The following is a 19,929-nucleotide window of genomic DNA, read 5'->3' on the forward strand; positions in this document are numbered from 1 at the left end:
ATGCCAGACTAGTTCAAACTAATGTTTCAGACATAGCCAATATTCACCCATAATCATAGATTTTAACTAAGTTTTACTGAAAAATCTATAGCAGATTAGTTTGTATGGCAAACTAAACCAAAAATGAACAAACCACAATGTGGCTTACTATTAAGTACAAACCAATCCATATCTATATTCCATGTATTGCTCATATAGCATACAGAAATTATCTTTGTCTCCTTGGAACAAATTGGTAATACTTTATGACTTCACATCCATGTCATAAAGTGATTATTGTGTCATTGTGGAGGCACTTAGGAAGCTATGTGCAAAGGATCCTGCTATATAGTATGTAAATATACTTCAGGAAAACTTGCTCTTTCAGGAATCATGGAGAACTAATTTTCAGACACATTTCATGTTAATACAGCAGAGTGCCTGTTCCTAACAAAATGGTGTCTAAGCAAGCTTTACAGGGAGATCCTTCTTTAAAATATCAACTCATCTATAGTTCTGCTTACCAGGTCTTTTATTTAAGTGTTGGAGTTTGGGGGTGGCAGCGTGGTCTTATGAAAAACTAAGTATTATTTGGGATATTTTCACACAAGTAAGGGTTTTCACCATTGTTGTCATTCTGGTAATAAAAGGCATTACTAAATCAAGGAGTATATATATCCAGTTATTTGTATTTCAGACAGTCAAGCCCCAAGTAGAAAAAGAGGAGAAGCCAACAGAAATTCATACTGTTACCTCTCCTGCACCTCCCAAGCCAAAACGAGAAGAAAACCCACAGGTATTAATAGTTAAAATATTATTTTCTGGATAGTAATCTGATATATTGTCCGTTGCTAATATGCAAAAATTTGGGTTTTGTTTATTACCTGAAATCTCTTAAATATCTGGGAATAATTCTTCTATAATGCCTTTAAGGTATATGTTAACACAATCAGCAGTGTAAGTCAAATTAACAGTGATACTAACAGACAATTGAAAATACTTATGAATTTATGGGGAAGAATAAATGTGGTGAAAATGAATTTAATTTCACGTTTAGTTTACAAATTTAAGAGAGATGTCTCTATATTAATTCCAACTAGACATTTTAAACACATCAATAAGTTTCTGATGACCTTTTAATAGAATGGTCAGACCCCAAGTTCTTTCTTTAAAATTCTAGTTACATATGAAAATGGAGCTTCTTATTTTGCAGAATTTTAGTTGTACCATTGAGCAAATGTATTACCTTTTTTGAAAAAAATAAAAAGTATGGCTACATAAACCAAACTTGAGATACTATGGCTACCACCACAAAGTTATTATTGGCTTCTTTTAAATCCTGGCAAGTTCTACTTTTAATTAGAACTGAGGTGTATTTCCAAGTATTAAAGACATCCAGATTTATTTGAATGTTATTCAGAAGGAGATTCAAATTTGATCTTATAAAAAAGGATGAATATTCTTATTTTTGTTTTTAATATATTAATACTTTCTCTGGAAATGGAGTAACATACGGTTGGTTGGTTGGTTGGTTGGTTGGTAGGGAAAGAAGGAAGGAAGGAAAGAAATAGAAAAAGAAAGAAAGAAAAGAAAGAAAGGAAAAGACGAAAGAAAGAAAGAAAGAAAGAAAGAAAGAAAGAAAGAAATATTCTATGGGGTGATATCTATTTACAAATGTTGGATAAAATGCTTGTATGTTTAATTTTAGTTATTGAAAATTTCTGCTGAAAAGAGGTTAAGATCACATTAGTAAGAATTTGATTAATTATATTTCTATAACTGAGAAGTACAAAAAGAATGTAATCTGTCCAAAGAGACTTGGGCATATAACTTGCCCAAAGGTATTCACTTAAAATATTTGTTATTTTTCACAATTTGGACCTGATGTTTTGATGTCCCCTGAAGCCTCTACTCCTCTGGAGTATATTAAAAAAAAATTTCATAGAAGTTAACCAACAATTGAATAATATAAAAATTGAATGATAAAAAATCTGGAATAAAAAGTAAAAGACTCCAATTTTAAGATCTCAGCAGACTCAACTTTAAAAAAAAGGTTAAATGTGTCTCATAATCTTTAGAGGAGATTTCACCTGGCTTGAAATGTCCTTCAGTTGCCATAGCCTTAGATTCATGCTTGAGATGTTGATGAGATATCTTTTTTCATTTGTTTCATAGTTATGTGAAGGCCTTTAACATGATCACCAGTCCAAACTGCTAGAAATCTCATCAGAATTTTCAGGAATTCCTCAAATTTCATAAATCTTTTGGAGTGGACTATTTTAATAGGATATCTATCCGGTGGTTGCCAGAAAGATGACCTACCTATGATGATTGGATTTTTTAAATATTATTTAACTATCATATCATAGGGCTGAAAAATCAATGGTATGCTAACTGTATGTGCTGGGTCAGTAACGCATAGTCCCATAGTCAGTCCCATAATCACCATGAAAAGCAGGAAATGGCATCATCCAGTTGTATCTCAGTATCCCTGGATAAACAAGTGAGGGAAATTTCCAGTCACTACACAGCGAATCTGTGTGGTGTAGTGGGTAAAACAAGTGCTACTTCACCCTCAGGGACAGGTTCTCATTGAGTTTTACCTAGTAATTATCAGTTGATCTAGTAGTCTACCTTACAGTATTATCATGGGAAATATTGGAGAAAGGAGAACTATATACATTGTTTTGAGCTCCTGAAAGGAAGGTGGCCTATGCATGTAACAAATAAATAAGGAAACATATATTTGAAGCCTTTAAAAGAATACCTTTAAAATAATACTTTTAAAATAATCTATTAACAACCTGGCTATGTATGACATTGTGTTCCTGCTTTATTAGGAATTACATGACGTTAGTTTGAATGTCTTTTATTAGGGGACTTAATACCACAAAGATTTGAATTACCACATTCAAACCCAACATTTTAAGAACTACATGCTACTCTGGTGTTAATGTCTACATATTTCTGATGGCCACAGTTTTGAGTAATTAAACAAAGCATTATCATTTATATGAACCCTAATCTTTGAAATTATTTTATGCTCTTTTATTTATATCATTTTATCCCACCTTTTCTTAGGATGAACTGAGAAAATGTGTTGTTTGCTACTTTATTCCCAAGATGGATATAAGATATACTATAAGCGAGCAATTTGGGGCAGCTTCAGATGACATGTAAGGAAGTCAGCTCCCTAGAGAGTGGGTTTACTGAGTAAATAAATAAGAGCTTGCCAAGGAAGTTTGACTAAGAATAGGGAAGAGGTAGGAGAGACAGAATAAAAGAGAAAAAGTCAGGGAAGATAAAGGCTGTTGATTGACTGCTTCTGCTGACTGTCTATGGAGATTCTCAATCATCCAGGTCATGATTGTCGCAAAGGTGCTTTTCAAAAGGCAACTTGACTTGTGAAAGCATTTTGGGGCTTCTGCTGACTGTTTTTCTGATAGTCCATTGGGCTGCTGATTGCCTATTGTTCATGATTGGACATTTCTTGCTGTGGATCTAGCTGTGAGGAAGGTTGTGGGGAACCCAGCTCCCCAGCAGCAGACAAAGGGGAGATTGGTGGGGAAATTCCAGTGCTACAAATGCAAAAAGATTACCATCCTGGAAGAGACGTTGAAAGAACTATAGATAAAATGTTCGCTCCCTAGCTCATCAGGGGAGATAAGGAATTCATAAATAGGTCATAGGAAGTGTTTGTGGAAAGTCAGCTGAATTAAAAAGTCTCCTGGAAAATAGAAAAAGCAAAATGGAAGGATTGGAGAGATACAGAAAAGTAATCTGGCTCTTAAAATTTAAAGTTGTAGAATAGATTCCAGAATCTCACTGTTTATTATATTTCTATATTGAAAGAAAAGCAGCTGCCATAAATCTGAAGAGCTGAAGAAGGGGGTACTACAGGTTCTGCAAAAGGAAGGATGCTAGCCTCTTCCCTGGGGACCAGGAAACAAGTGGCGATGGTGCTCTGTTAGCCAGCCAATCTATCAAGAGGTGTATGGTGCTTTTCTGGGCACACATTTGGAATGTCACAAAAAGCTTTCCCACCCAATGATAAATATCCCTGCCTTCTGATCCATATGGGAACAAATATACAGCCAAATACAATCTTGAAATCATTGCAGGACTAAGAAGCACTGGATAGGAAGGCAAAGTTATTTGGGGCTTGGTTTGTCTTCTCTTTCTTCTTTCATGTAAAAGGACATAGCTTAGAAAGAGATTTCTCCAAAGGAACAATTAGATATACTGATCAGGTACCAATGAGAATGCTTTTGTTTCTTTGATACTGGAATGCATTATTTAGGATTCCTGGCAAGAAATAGGCTGCATGTTATGAGAACTGGGAGGATATGTTTGGAAGAGATTTTGCAAACCTGGTCAAGAAGACTGAATCCTATAGGAGAAGGAGAGGATATGACTGAAAATAGTATAATGCTGGTAAGGAAGTACAGAATGTAGTGGTATCAAAAATGAGCATGAAATACCAGAAAGAATAGATCAAGTTATATGACTAAGTGTTCCAGCATCGTTACACAAATGCACAAAGCATGGGACACAAGTTAGAATAACTAAACTCTTAATGTGGGAAAAATATGATTTAGTTGGTGTTACTGAAAACTGGTAGGATCAAATTCATGATTAGAAATAAAGATTGAAGATGACATTTTAATTGTCCAGACCTATCTTGAAAAACCAACTCAGCCAAAACTACCGAGTCCCAAAATTCCTTAAGAGGTCTTGCTGACCAATTCATTTTCCAGAAAATGAAAAAAGAGACCTTCTGGGATTAATATTCCTAGATCTGATCCTAATTAAACATTGACTGAAGAAGTAAAAAGAGTGAGAGCTACTTTAATAAGTTTAGAGACTATAGGCAAAATACCTCAGACGGAAATCCTGAGGTCAAAGGATGACGGTTAGGAATATCAGAAATAAAAGGTTGGGATGAGAGTTGGCAATATCTCAAAAACGAAACATTAAAATAATATTTATAGGAAAAATCAACTTAGAAAACTTGTGTATATATAAGGAGCTAATTGTTAGAGAGTAAAATTGTTATATGATCCATAGAACTGCTTCAGTGTCCTAAATCATCAGAATTAAATTTATTAAGTCCTATTTGTTTGAGACTCTTAAGTATTGTATCAAAATGCATGGTTACAATATAGTGTACAATATAACTATTGTGTAAAGATGCATGGTTATCGTGATTTCTACTATCATTTGAGATATACAGTTGATGTATATTGTTGAATCATTTATATTAAGAATTTATATTAAGAAATTACTATTATCAGCTAATTTGATTTTCTATAATACTTGTGTGATTTCAATTTTTTGTTTCTCTTAATTCAGAAACTTGCCTTTATGGTTTCTCTTGGACTAGTTACGCATGATCATCTGGAAGGTAAAAAGATAATCAAGATGCTTCTTCATTGCTTTTTAACCAATAAAAACATCAAGACCCATTAATAGGGAAAAAATTCATTTTGCTTTATTGGATTTATTTTCAAAGAAATGCTAGGGATTTAGTGTGAGTGTAGACAAAAGTTTTATACTACCCAGAAAGAATGATGTGCTTAACATATTCTAAGAAGAACTCAAACATGATAAATGTTCTCATATGATTAAAAATGGAAAGTTATTATCATTTGTAATATATATTTTTAAAAAATTGGTTTAATAAGTGGACCTAAATCCTAATGTGGTTTTAGATATGTTTGATAAAAGGGGTTTCTTTAATTTAAGACCTGTTTAAATATTTCAACAAATAATTTTATTTACTCCTAAATGACAGTGAATGAGATGTTTACATATATTTTGATGCATTTTTCTATACATGTGTTTGCAGTTTTTTAAAAAATAACCCTTGAATATTTATAAACTGTCATGGACTTACTGCATGGAAAGAGTTGCAATATATATTGAGCAACTGAATAGGTCTTTACACTTCTCTGCAGCTGTTGAATTCTCAGTTGAAAATCTTGTGTGTTTCATTAGTTGATAAAAAATATAAAGTTAGATTTTTCAAGATGTAGGCTGTAATCTTTTAAGTTGAATTGGTATCATGTACTGATGTATTTTCAGTCTATTTTTATGTAATAACAGCTGTTTCTTTAGGATTATCTTTGTGCAAGGATTTTCAGAAATGACAGATTCTGACTCCTAGTTTCTCAGACTCTAAAACAAAATCTTGTGTGCTTGGAAATGTTCTAACCAAATTATTTCTTTCCTCAAGAAATACAAAGTAAAAGACAAGAAAGAAAACGAAGAACCACAGCAAATCCAGTTTACAGTGGAGCTGTTTTTGAGCCTGAGGTAGAAATCTCTTATTTATATATTAGAACTCGCTTTGATGCTCTCGAGTCCACCCATACAGACATGGAATGGTCAAACTAGCCTAAAAAGAAGATTAAAGTTATTTCCCTTCTAAGTTTCATGTTTAGCAAATCACTCCTATGAATGATGGCTGTTCTTACTGCGTCTGAGAGAAGCAGGCTAGTTTTGAATGGCTCTGCTTTCCAGCACTCAACTGCCACTCCATGATCTGCAGCATTTGCTACTGGCATTGCCTAATGGTTCAGCTATACCCACCCTCAAAGACACCAGAAAACTAAATAGACAGTTCTGGATTACTTTGATACATTTCTAGAATCCATAGACTAATTGTTGAATGATGAAGATTTAGCATTAAATCATTATCTTGTTGCTAGTGGAAATAGGTCTGTTGTATTCTGTCGTTGTTTTCATGAAAGTCCAAGTTCTCTGGAGTAGGTGTTCTAGTTAACACAATGATGAATGCATTCTTAAAATACTGAAAGCTTGCTTGAATTTTTAGAAATTATTTTAGTAGTAAAGCATGTTTATGTTATATATGCATCGGTGATTCTAACAAAAAGTCTTAATAATTGCTTTGTTCCTATTTTCTACAAAGCGCAAGAAGAGTGCGGTCACATACTTGAACAGCACAATGCATCCTGGGACACGTAAACGAGGTAAATTTCTAACTAATAAAAGGGGTGGTACATGGATCAAATATATTAAATAATCATATAAACAGAGGAAAAGCTGTACTGGTTTCAGCCAAGGCCCATCGTAATCCAGGATTTTGTTTCTCACAGTAGCCAACCACATGTTTCCATGATAGTCACATAAAGAATATGGAGATATTTTCTTCTCTTGCTGTTCTTTTTCAATTAATATCTGGAGGTATCCCTTATCCTGCACAGATGTAGTGTAGAATTTTCAAAATTAATACAGTAACTGTTTTCACACTATCCAGGTTAGCATCCATAACTTTATGTTTTGATAATGAATTCCTCAGATTAATTTTGCACTGTATGAAGAATAACTTCTTATCCATTCTAAATAGCCTTCCTGTTAGCTTCATTAGCTGACCTCTAGGAATTGCAGCAATATTTCCTACAAACTATTGTTTGGCCAAAATACCCAGCATAGGAAAAAGATATAAATACTACTGAGGTTTGTAAACCTTGATATACTACTTAACAGCACAATCACAAATACTAATGAGTCATTTTAAAAAAATCATACAAAACTGAAAAAAATAAAGCTCTCATGTTCTATGAAGGACAATACTTTTGTTTTCTTGTTACAAATAATTACGTATATATAACATAACATGCATTAGAACAACTCTAGTCAGAGCCAAACTTATAATCCTTAATAAAGGCAAAAAGTAGAAATAGCATTGAACCAAAGAAGAAATAAAGCAAAAAAGAGAGGGTCATATAAGGCAGTGGTTCTTAACCTTTTTGAAAGAATCGCCCCCTTGAGCCAATGCGGAAGTTGTCATCGCCCCCCTCCCCCAACATAACCTCTCAATCACAACATAGGAAATAATTCTTCAATTTATGCAAACACTTTTTTCGTTTTCTTTAAAATTGTCATCAGGACATATCGATGCAAATAATTTATTTCCAGTCTTTTTCCCATATCTCAACTGTGAAAAATGTTGGTGCCACCCATCACTTTATTCCCAAACTTCGTGATACATGTATTTCATTATTATCTTATTTATTCAAGACACTTAAATGTAATGACCACTGAAAACAAAATTCAATTGCAAGAAAGTGAAATGTCTGAAAAGAAAAACAGTAACATTTAATGATTGAATTACAAGTGAAATTTAAGACACAAAAAGAAATATAAAAAGGGCATAAGAACAAACTGCAATGCAGGAACTAAGAATTTCAAGACGAAAACTCTGAAACTAAATTAAGATTCAAGGAAAGTATATATAGTCACGCACACTCTAAAAAGGATTAAAAAGACACAAACTGGAACATGAAATCCAAAGCGCTCCCCCCTCCATCACTGCCCATTCTGGCCAATGGCGCACTACTGTATGGGTAGAGGCTGCTGCGCAAAGCGCATGAAGATAAGCGATGTGTATTCACATATGTACAGTGTTCTGTACTGAAGCTAGCTGGAGGAACATTTGAAAACACAATTCAATCCACTAATAGTGAGCGATCTGATGCTTTTGTACGACAGATATACAGCGATTCACTGTATGAAAACGTCTCAAAAGTGTCCCCAAAACGTCTCGCTCCATCGCCCCCATATCGCCCCTTTTTCGTTCCTTCACCCCCGTGTCGCCCCTTTTCGTTCCATCGCCCCCCTGAAAAATGAAATTGCCCCCTGGGGGGCGATATCACCCAGGTTAAGAACCACTGATATAAGGAACCACAGAAAACAAGCTTGTGGAGATTTATGAAAATGGCCAATAATAGAATCATTTGGTGAATAAATTGTCTCATATGGTCATAAAGAAAAATGAAAATTGAGTGAAGAAATGCAATCATGTTAAACAGAAAGTGGAATCAAATTATGGTCTCTTAAGTCTAAAAGTTTCCAAGTTTTGAGAGAAAGAGAAAAATGTCTTATTTTTCTATGGCATGCACAATTTTATGCATCTCAGTCCTATCACTTACCCATTCCTGAGCTAAACAATTTGAAATATTATACCTTTTTCAAAGAAGAAAGGTGCTTGAGCATCTTGATAATTTTAGTTGTCCTTTTCTGTCCTTTTCCCACTTTTATTATTTTATTTTTCAAATACAGTAACCAGAACTGAACACAGTATTCCAGACACAGGGATAATTATAAATTTGTACAACGGCATTTCAGGGTTGGCAGATTTTTAAATACCTTTCCTCTATGAGACAAACCACTCCCATTCTGATAGTTAAAACCTCAAACTCAGAAAAATAACTGCGATTTTAAAACAATAATTTGTAATTAAAATGTGTATTGATGAAATTGAAATTGTGCTTCTAATAACGTACTTGAATGTTCTGTATATATGAATATAAGTGGTTAAAAGGTGTAAGAGTCAATTACAGGTTCCACTGAGCAGGTTTTTCCTTTTCCAAAATATGTCATTATAAGTAAAGTGGATTTGACATATTTGTTTCTATCACTCTTTACCTGTTTGGTACAATTTAACTAAAAAAAGTTACCTATGAATGCTTAATTCCATGTTTCCATCTTTTGGTCTGTAATTTTGTTTTATCAATCGTCAGAAGACTATTAGAAAAAAACTATAGGGTTACATTTTCAATTAGAATAATAGTTCACTTTAGAGTAATAGGCAATTTTATGTCATAGTTATTTTATGAACAACAAAAGTGCTCTTTACATTTATGATTGGTCTAGACTCAGAATACTTTATACTTTTTAAAAATATTTCTTAATCAACCAAAAGTATTTTCCAAATCCATTATGAATATTCTTGGCTAAATGAAAATGTTATGGATAGCCTCCAAATGATATCTCAGCTTTTCAGATTTCTAAGAAAAAGAGGAAATGAGACTTAGAAAATGAATAAAGTATTTACTAAGTCCTGTTTTAAGGATTATGATGATATTTCAGTCAATCTAAGGTGTATGAATCATGGCAACTTTTGATAGAAGTCAGTTGGGGGCTTGATATAGAGGGAAAGATTGAACATTCAAAACATTGACTGAAATGACATACCCTTGTTAGGAATAGCCACTTTTACCCTTCTGAGGAACTGCAGGGTTTTTTCTCATAATCTCCTTTTTGAAATTATTCTTGTAAATATCTTAAAATTAATGTGAGAATCTTGGCTTCCTTTCACTTGTGACTATTATACTAACTACCTCTCTGTACCTCATCGCTTCCTTTTTCATGCTAGCCAATGAGGAGCAATGTCCAAAGGTATGTAAGATTATTTTCCTCCCCTTTTTGTTTCCTTTTGTTAATATGTAGGTCGTCCACCTAAATACAACACTGTGCTGGGATTTGGGGCTCTGACCCCCACATCCCCTTTGTCCAGTCATCCCGATTCCCCTGAAAATGAAAAGGCAGAGACATTTACTTTCCCTGCAACTGTTCAGCCTGTATCCTTACCCAGCCCCAGCTCAATGGACGTAAGTAATTCTTGATGAATTATGCACAGTTTGAAGCAAAACTACTGTGCAGAAACTTCAGAATTATTTTTTGGGGAAATACTTTATATTGCACCAAAATGTTCACTCCTCTTCTGGACTTTGGATTACTAATATTTGTACCTATTTCCCCTCTCCTTGCCATTTTTCCAAGGCTAGATGGATTCTATTGTGTCCTAGGATCTCTAGGAGAATATTTTTCCCTCCAGCCATCTTTTCAGATGCACAGAGAGGTTGATGCAGTGTGTGCATGTTTTAGCAATGGAGCGGCAAGAAGGCAATCAGGGTTCTTTGGTGTCCTGTCATATTCAGATCATAAAAAGAACTAATGATATGTATTAATCATCAAGAAAAGAATGAATTAATTCCTCAGGCTTCACCAAATCAATATGCGGGCGAATAGTTTCAATGGCTGTTGGCAGTGTCTTGTGCTTTACAGATTCCTGGACAATGGATTCTGCTCTCTTTAGTCTTCAGTGCTACAGAGCGCTCTGTAAAATCAGTCCTCTGTTTGATACAGATTTGTTGTGTAAAAATTGTTCTAACCCTTCACTGATACGTATAATTAACATCCATAGGAACAACATTAGTTCTCATGATAATAACTTAGAACTGGAAGTTCTGGATTCATATCTTTAATTAGGTCTCATTACTTTTCTATTACTTTGTTTTTTCAGTTTAACTAGTTATTTGCTGCTTAAAATCCCAAATAATACATTCCACTTAAATACGTATGTTACATTTTATATTACAGTAAATATGTCTTGAGAATATTTCTGTACATCTAACTCAGTAAATAAGCAGCTTGAAATTCTTGTAACACACAAATCTTCATTGCTGTGGCAGCCAGCAATAATCAAGTCAACAACTAAATGATATATTCACTGCATCATGAGATATGACAAAAGATAAAGTTAAGTTGGAATCCTAAAAAGAATACGTTGTTCATGTTGTTCAGGTCTTTTAAAATGTTATATTTGATGGAATCTTCTAAGTTGCCAAAAGGCAGTACTAAAAATTGATTTTGAACACACAGAAGAAAATTTGATAAAAACATATACCAGTATGTATACATGCATACATGATATTTCTTAATATTGTTACAGATTAAGAAAAGATGGCATGCTTATCTGAGATTTTTGGCTTTGAATAAAGCAAAGAATTTTTTGCCATTGCTTTTGGATAATAGTCCGAACTTTTTATAGTGATGAAATTCCTATTTTATTTCACCATCACCTAGACTGAGCTTGTTATATATTTACAGAGCAGTTGTGTGTTCTGTTTGCATCCTCTGTTAATCACAACATTTCACAGCTGGGGCATTATAACTGTTCACTAGAGTTCTAAACATTTACGTTACAAGTTGTGTTGAATCTTCAAATGATACAATAATGTCTTTATAGCACTAATAATAGCTAATGCAGATTTTATAGTCATGTGAAAAAATAAGTACGCTTTACTGAAACTTTTAATTTTTTTAACATTTCAACATACAAATATTTGATCGTCACTTCAATAATATTGTTAGAGAAATGGATATAACAAATATCACATACTTTTCATATTTTGTAATCCATTTTGTAATTTAAATAAATAAAAATGCAAATTTCACATGTGGAGAAAGTAAATACACCCCACTTTTATCACTACTTCAAATAAAATTAAAATCAGGTGCACCAGATCATATGCAAATGATTAGAAGATTATTAGAGAGAATCTGGGAGGAACCTGTCTTACTGAAATCTCTGGCATTTGGTTTGATTTGCTCTTCGTTGTTGAAGTGTAGGGTATCAATAGGTCTAGATCGAAAGAGCTCTTTGAGTTCTTCAGAAAGAAATTTATAGATACCTATGAATCTGGGAAGAGATTTAAAACGATGACCAAACAATTGGACATCTATCATTCTACTTTATGGAAGATCATCTGGAAGTGGAGAAGATTTCAAACACTTGCAACTTGTCTAGGCCAGGCCACTCCAGCTAGTTCAGTCTGAGAGCAGAACAACAGATTCTGAAAGAAGTCTCCAAAAACCCCTAGAATTTTTTCACATTGTTTTTGCCACTATTGGTGTCAAGATGTATGAGTCTACCATTAGAAAGAAGCTGCTCACATTAGATCTACATGGAATGTATGGGGTCTAGGACAACTCGCCATGGCCAACTCACCACAGCCAACTTGCAACTAACTCGCCACAGCCAACTCACCATGGAACAACTTGGCCGTAGCCAACTCGTCGCAGAACAATTCAACTCTGTATTAATTGTTTCAATCAATTATTTTTTATTATTGGTGACAACGTTTTCATCAAAATTATTGTAACTCTTCTATTTTTGGATTCACTTTATTTTATTATTATTGGCCACTGTTCTGTTGAAATTAATTTAACTTTTGTATTTGTTGAATTGTCCTGCACTGAGTTTTCCCGTGGTGAGTTGGCTGTGGTGTTTTGGCCACGGAGAGTAGGCTGTGTCAAGTTGTCCCATTTGGGGAAAAGTGCCAGGAGGAAACATTTGCTGTCCGAAAAGAACCCCAAGGCAAGACTAAAATTTGCTCGTGAACACCTAGACCAAAGACCAAGACTTCTGAAATAATGTGCTCTGGACAGAAAAAGGAAAGATGAGTTATTTGGCACAGTAACAAAAGACATGTTTGGCAAAAATAAATAAATAAATAAAAGACACTTCATCCTTACTAACCATAAAGCATGGTGATTAAAGCTTTGCTATATCAGCACCTGGGTAGCTCACCATAGAATCCATTAGAATTTTTTCATTGGTACTTGAGGATAATGTGAGATCATTTGTCAGAACACTGAAGCTCAACTGAAAGTGGACCTTTCAGCCTAACAATGACCCTAAATCTGCATAGAGAAATGGGGAGAAAAGTTCTTCCCAGTCTACGCTAGAAACTTCTAGACAGTTAAAAAGAATCACCTATTTCAGGCTGTTTCTGCCAAAAGGTATTAAAGCCAAGGTTGTTTTTTCCACAGAAAGAAATGGTATATCTGGTTTTTTGTTGTTGAATAAATGAATGCAAAAACAATTTTCATAGCTTTTTTGTTCAGTCACATCACTTTTATATACTGTTTGAATGAAGGTTAAAATAATAATACTAAATATTAAAAAAGAAAACACTTTATGTGGGTTTATGTGTTTTCTCACATGACTGTACAAGTTAAAGTACTGATTGCCCTATCATTTGAACCCCGCCCAACCTCTCTTAATTTTTGTGAAACTGATTTTATGTAGAGGTAGTCCTTGATTTACAACTATTCGTTTAGTGACTGTTTGAAGTTACAATGGCACTGGAAAAAAAAATGATAGTTGCAGCATCCCCATAATCACATGGTCAAAATTTGGATGCTTGGCAGTTGGCACATATTTATGATGGTTGCAGTGTCATGTGATCACCTTTTGTGACCCTCTGGGAAGCAGAGGGGAAGCCAGATTCACTTAACGCCCATGTTTCTAACAACTGCGGTGATTTACTTAACAAATGTGGCAAGAAAGGTTGTAAAATGGAACAAAACTCACTTAACAACAGTCTTGCTTAGCAATGGAACTTTTGGGCTCAACTGTGATGAATTGGATAAAATTGGGGTTGGGGGAGGGAATCAGGGATAGGCCTGAGAGGTTTTTTAAACTTAATCTCTCATCCCCAATATTTCTTACTTACCGTAAATGCCGGCGTACAAGGTGATCCGGCGTATAAGACGACCCCCGTCTTTATAGCCGGGCCGTATTCCTAGAACGTCGTCTTATACGCCGGAAACTACCAGTATTTCCGGCGTATAAGACGACTCGGCGTATAAGATGACCCCTGTCTTTGGCGCCGATTTCAGCGCTCGCGGAAGTCGCCTTATACGCCGGCATTTACGGTAAATTGAGCCCTAGGAATTCTTCACTCATTTGCTCCATTGTATTTGTGGAACCAGATAATTCATATCTGGTAGATAGCATACTCCGTGCTGGAAATTAATGATGTTACCTACAGAGTGTGAAGCATTGATTTTCATGTAGTTAAAAAGTTTAACTAATTAGCCAATGCTTGGGAGTAATCCCATCTCCCAAATGGTTGATACTCTGTCATTATTTAATACATTACTCATAATAAAGGTAGCCTACCATTGTTTTAAGGATAATGTGAAATAGCTTATATAATTCAGAACCAGTTTGCAAGCCATGAATCAGCTCATTTACCACTATTCAAGTTCCTATGGAATGCCATATTTTATAGAGAATAGGCTACTTTTACAGATCTTACTATTTACTTCTAAATTTGTAGAGTTTTTGAAAGTTGTAGCAACTTGTCAGAATTGCCTTCAGCTCATCAAAAAGAATATTGTATAGTAATATCCTTTCCACTCTTCTTACCTTGTTATTTTAGAATAGAATTCTTTATTGGCCAAGAGTGGTTGGACACACAAGGAATTTGTTTCCGGTGCATAAGCTCTCAGTGTACATAAAAGTAATAGTGATAATCATGATCATGAACAACATGAAAATACATTCATGATAAATCAGAAAATACAACACTTCATCATAAATCATAAGATGCAATACTTAGAGATAGTCATAGAATACTAGCTAAGCAAACAACATAAATCATACTGTTTTGACTTATTTTAATCTTTATATTTGTATAATATGCTAAAATTAAAATGTCTGTGATATAAAGGTACCCAGGAATTAACACAGCAACTCTAGCAGCTTCACATATTTCAGCTGAGAAGTATTTATCATAGAGATCTGTTTTGGTTGCTCTTTTACTGCTATCCCAGATTAATTAAACTAGAAACAGATAGATCTGTCTTTGGACTGAATTCATAAACAATAGAAACAAAAGAAATAATGTTCTTGCTTGACAAGTCTACTAGAAAAAGTGGTATATCTTAAACTATGTAGCAAATAACTTTTACGATGAACATGGAACAAGTTATACTTTGGGTAGTTTTCTTTCTTACCTAGGATTCTCTCATGCATACACTTTACTTTAATTTTTAATATAGATTGCAAATATTTTTTTTTAAAAAAAAAAAAAACCTTTCTCCCTGTTTTCCTTTATTTTATAGGGTGATATCCATGAAGATTTTTGCAGTGTTTGCAGGAAAAGTGGCCAGCTACTTATGTGTGACACATGCTCACGTGTATATCACTTGGACTGTCTAGACCCACCTCTGAAAACTATCCCTAAGGGCATGTGGATTTGTCCCAAATGTCAAGACCAGGTATTGTTTCACACAAAAGAGTAGGCACCAAAAAGGGTTGTCTGTAGCAGATTAAAAAAAAGTTTTCATTTGGTTTACGTAGAGTTAGAGGAACTGGCCTATAAAACATAGCTTATCTACAAATCACTAGGCATTCCTAAATTAAATGAATTTTGCAGCTCTTAGCTTATTCATTAATAAGGTTGCCTTTGTTTTCTACATTGCAGGATTTTTTTCTGCCATTATTATGTCATAACAATACAATGGTTAGTTGTCAGATGCAAAGTCAGAAACATTGACAAAATCTTTTTTTGACCTATAAATTATCTCTTGCATCATTATGCATAACTATTTCTCCCTTCCCCACCTACATTAAAGTTTTCATTTTTATGTTAGAAAATCCATTATTTCCAAGCCAGTTAAAAAAATCTATATAATCAGACATAACATTAATCTCACAACAAAGGACATTTATGGGAGACTCACATATCAAAATGTCCAATACTTCCCCAAACACTTGTCAGTTTTTCTTTCAGTCTTTCATGTGGTATTTGGCTCTGCAAAGAAATAGTTGGGTTTGCAAGCAAATATATATCCCATTATGGTATGAAGAAGATCAATAAAGAATGACTGTGATATCTAGATGTGTCTAAACTCCCTTCTCTATTTGCTACTTCAGTTTAAGAAATTCATCACTATTCATTTATAAATTTAAATAGTGTCTGTGTGCAGTAAACTTCCAAGCAATATACACAGGTTAAAATATGTACATAATAACAAAATAATAATAGCTTTTAAAAACAAAAACAAGTATTAAATGGAAAAATGAAACTGCTGTGAGATCATTGCAAGCTTTGTGACTAGGGAGACAGTTTTCCAAGAGTTGGTATCACAGCAATAAGGGCCATCCTTCCCTGAGTGACTGCCAAATTAATATCCACACGATGACAGCGATTAGATGTAGCACCATGACAAAAAACCATTTTTATGTATTGTAATGTTACTTTCTTTCTGAAAATCCAGTGCATTTGGTATTTGAGCGACTTACAACAGCAGTTTGTGAGTCAGAAAGTCATCATCCTCTTTACTGAAAATGTAAGATAAGATATGTTGCCTTTTCATTTCAGTTCTGTTTTTTTTATAATTCACAGCAGGAAAGGTTTGTAGATTCACAGGAATGTATAAAATTGCTGAGGCTGTGATTTAGCTGGCCTCCTTTGTGGGAGTATAAAACAAAAGAGTATTTCATACTGTTTATACTTTTAAGAGCTTTTCAGAAGCTTGTAGAGGAGGTGTTTTTGCATGCAGTAAATTAAATGATTACTCGCTTGGGGAGAATTTTGATGTCTTTTTCCACCTAAATAATGCTTTGTTAAGAAATTTAACCAATACTCCAATTGCATTTGGTTACTTATTTTGGGGGGAAAAATCTGTCTTCCTTGGCAGAGCTATTGTTGAGTCATGCAAAGCAGGCTTGTCACTATCATAGGCACTTATGGGTTAATGTTTAATAACACAATTCCTGCCTGCCTGCTACTGTTTTGTTATTTTATGAATGTTTTATAATTCATAGTATTTAAAATATGTGTCCTTATTTAGAGGCCTCTGGAGTGGCAATAATCTAAGCTCCTTTAACAACTTCATAGCAGCAGGGCTATATCTTCCATCCCTCTATTTTCCTCAAAACACAATTATATATCATTTTAGTACATTTATTTTATTTGGTTTGTGAATTGTGCATTCATTAGCAGAATTTACACCCACCATGCAACCAGGTGCTTTTAGTGCTTAGATATACCCTTGCTCATTTCTTTTCTTTAGTGAACCCTCTACTTCCTGCCATCACAATCCAACTTCTTATGCAGGAGTGGGCCTAGCAATATATCTTATAAGAAGTTAAAGTTGTTTAAGTTTATACAACAATTCTAAGAAGACAACTATGAATGTACATATTGATAAGGATTTTAAGGGCTATATCAAGAATCTTCCCTAGAAGTAGAATATGTCAGTCAAATGTTCACCCTCCTTTCTTTCAGATGCTGAAGAAAGAAGAAGCAATTCCATGGCCAGGGACTTTAGCAATTGTTCATTCATATATTGCGTACAAAACAGGTAAGTCTTTGGCTTGATTTTTTGAGGAAAAATGATCAGAATGTTTATTCTACAGGTAGTCCTCGAGTTACGAGTGTAATGGAGCCTGCCCATTCCACTCATAACTCAAAAACTCGTAGAGTGAATCTCGTTCCTTTAGCGACATCACTCTATTGCTCGTTAAAATGCATACGGCTCATTAAGTAAACATGAGGTATCTCAGGGTGGGGAAGGCCATGGAGGGCCTAGTGATGGAACAGGCCCCCAAGATCTTCCCGACCCTCTAAGATACCACATGCTTCCCCCTCCCTTCCTGCCATGCTGGACTCAGCTGGCTTCAGGCTTGCTGTCAGGCAGAAAGGAGTTGGGGGCAAGAACAGGAGACAGGCACCTTTTGCATAGAGAATGAAAGTCTCTGAGGTCCATGATTTGGCGCAACTTCAAACACTTGCGCGAGATCACAGACTCCAGAAACTTCCATTCTCGATGCAAAAAACACTTCCACGCCGACTCTCCTCTCATTCAAAGGGAAAGAAACTGCGGCAGAGAGGTTTTTGTAAGGTAAGTGAGTCTGGCACGGCAGGAAGGGAGGGGGAAGGAGTTGGAAGGAATGGGGGGGAGGAAATAGGGTGAATGTTGCAGTGCCACTCAAGTCGCTTGTAAGGGCGAACAACTGCCGTGGTGCTGCAATATTTGTAACTTCGGGACTTGCTCGTAAACACTAGTGAATCCATCTGCAACATCAGGAATAATGCAGCATCGCAATCATAGCCATTGAATGGTGGTCCAGTGTAAAAAAAATTGATGAGCGAGCATATCTACATAGTACAACTAATAACCTCTTTTCTACAGCAAAAGAAGAGGAAAAACAGAAATTATTAAAATGGAGTTCAGATTTAAAGCAGGAAAGGGAACAATTAGAACAGAAAGTCAAACAACTCAGCAATTCTATAACAGTAAGTATTAACCATTGCCAGGTAATCATTTGTTTATACCTTTTTTCTTTTCACTAAGAACCATGAAAAGAGAATTTATTTTTTTTACCCCATATCAATCTGGAGATGAGGGGTTCTTGTGCTCTCTGAGCAATAACCCAATCAAAGAACTGTTTAGCTAGCACTAAACAGCCAAACCCAAGAACCACCAAGACCACCCCCACCAACACTGGCAGGGCAAGCCACCAGAATATAAACTGACAGCAAACAACACTCCTTACTAGCACTGATGATGTTACCTAGTTCGGGTAATGAAACATCTGCAAGAAAACAACCAAGTTTAGAGAGCACCAAGGACCCCTGATTTCAACCCAGATCGCAATTCGGGTGCTTGACAACTCATTTGCATTTATCATGCACTCTTTAATTTGTTCTTTTCTTTCAATCTCAGCAAAGTTTATACATTTCAGCAATCACATATTTGTTACTTGTATACAATTCAGTTTCAAATTCTTTTTTATGTTTTTCAATTTCAATTACTTTTTATCTATATTAAGTCTCTTAATTGTACATGTGAAAACCATTGCACACTAAATCCCTCTGCAGGAAATTGATCTCTTAACTTCATTTAAGCTCTCCATGTTTTTGTACCAGCAAATCTTGATATGTTAACCGTTTCTCTTGGCCCACTATTTCTTTTCTGTAAAATGCTTCTTATGCTGAAACCAATAAAGACATTTTGGGGCACAGCTTGAGTTTGTACCTATTCCATATTCTTTGTACTGTACTCCCAGCATAACCTCATCCAAAGTTAAAGATAGTAACTTACCAGATCTAAGAGTACACAAAACCCACAGCCACTTAGTCTTACTTGCAACCTTCCATCTAGATCTTGGCACTGAGTAAGAGCATTGATATTTTAATATTTCCACTCTTTCTCCATATTAAAATTGTATCATATTTGAATTAATTTCTAAATGTATAAATGAAAAGGATATATCTTCATTTTTTAAAAAAAATAGCCATATTAATACAAATTCCAATTTTACTAGTCTTTTTTATATTTTTAATAAACTCGTTGTTTGCAATTAATCATGGAAAATCCCAGTATGATTTTTGGCCAGTCCTTTGGTCTCATCCAGTCTACCTGCCTGAGTTTTTATGGAGATAAATAAAAGCTGCCTTGAGTTCCTGGAGAAGAGGGAAGATATCTATTTAGCTAATAAGAACTTTGTAAGTGCAAAGATGGTAATTTTTCACATTCTATTTATTTTAACATCTCTTG

At 34.7% G+C, this 19,929-nt stretch overlaps 1 protein-coding gene across 5 annotated transcripts in view; it reads left to right on the forward strand.

Annotated features, from left to right (window-relative positions):
• The window catches only part of PHF21A (PHD finger protein 21A), a 158,091-nt gene that overhangs the window by 130,756 nt on the left and 7,406 nt on the right, over positions 1-19,929 (forward strand). For 2 of the 5 annotated variants that reach the window (XM_039358560.1, XM_039358569.1), the window contains exons 10-17: positions 677-775; positions 5,332-5,383; positions 6,215-6,294; positions 6,911-6,971; positions 10,160-10,182; positions 15,484-15,639; positions 17,655-17,730; positions 18,562-18,665. In XM_039358560.1, coding sequence (XP_039214494.1) covers positions 677-775; positions 5,332-5,383; positions 6,215-6,294; positions 6,911-6,971; positions 10,160-10,182; positions 15,484-15,639; positions 17,655-17,730; positions 18,562-18,665 — 651 coding nt within the window. Of the gene's footprint in view, positions 1-676; positions 776-5,331; positions 5,384-6,214; positions 6,295-6,910; positions 6,972-10,159; positions 10,183-10,233; positions 10,395-15,483; positions 15,640-17,654; positions 17,731-18,561; positions 18,666-19,929 lie in introns of all 5 variants that reach the window. The other 3 variants (XM_039358551.1, XM_039358545.1, XM_039358577.1) reach the window with 2 other exon arrangements.

Source organism: Crotalus tigris, unplaced genomic scaffold (assembly GCF_016545835.1).
Source record: "Crotalus tigris isolate CLP2741 ecotype Arizona unplaced genomic scaffold, ASM1654583v1 scf7180000017576.4783729, whole genome shotgun sequence".
Taxonomy (NCBI): domain Eukaryota; kingdom Metazoa; phylum Chordata; class Lepidosauria; order Squamata; family Viperidae; genus Crotalus; species Crotalus tigris.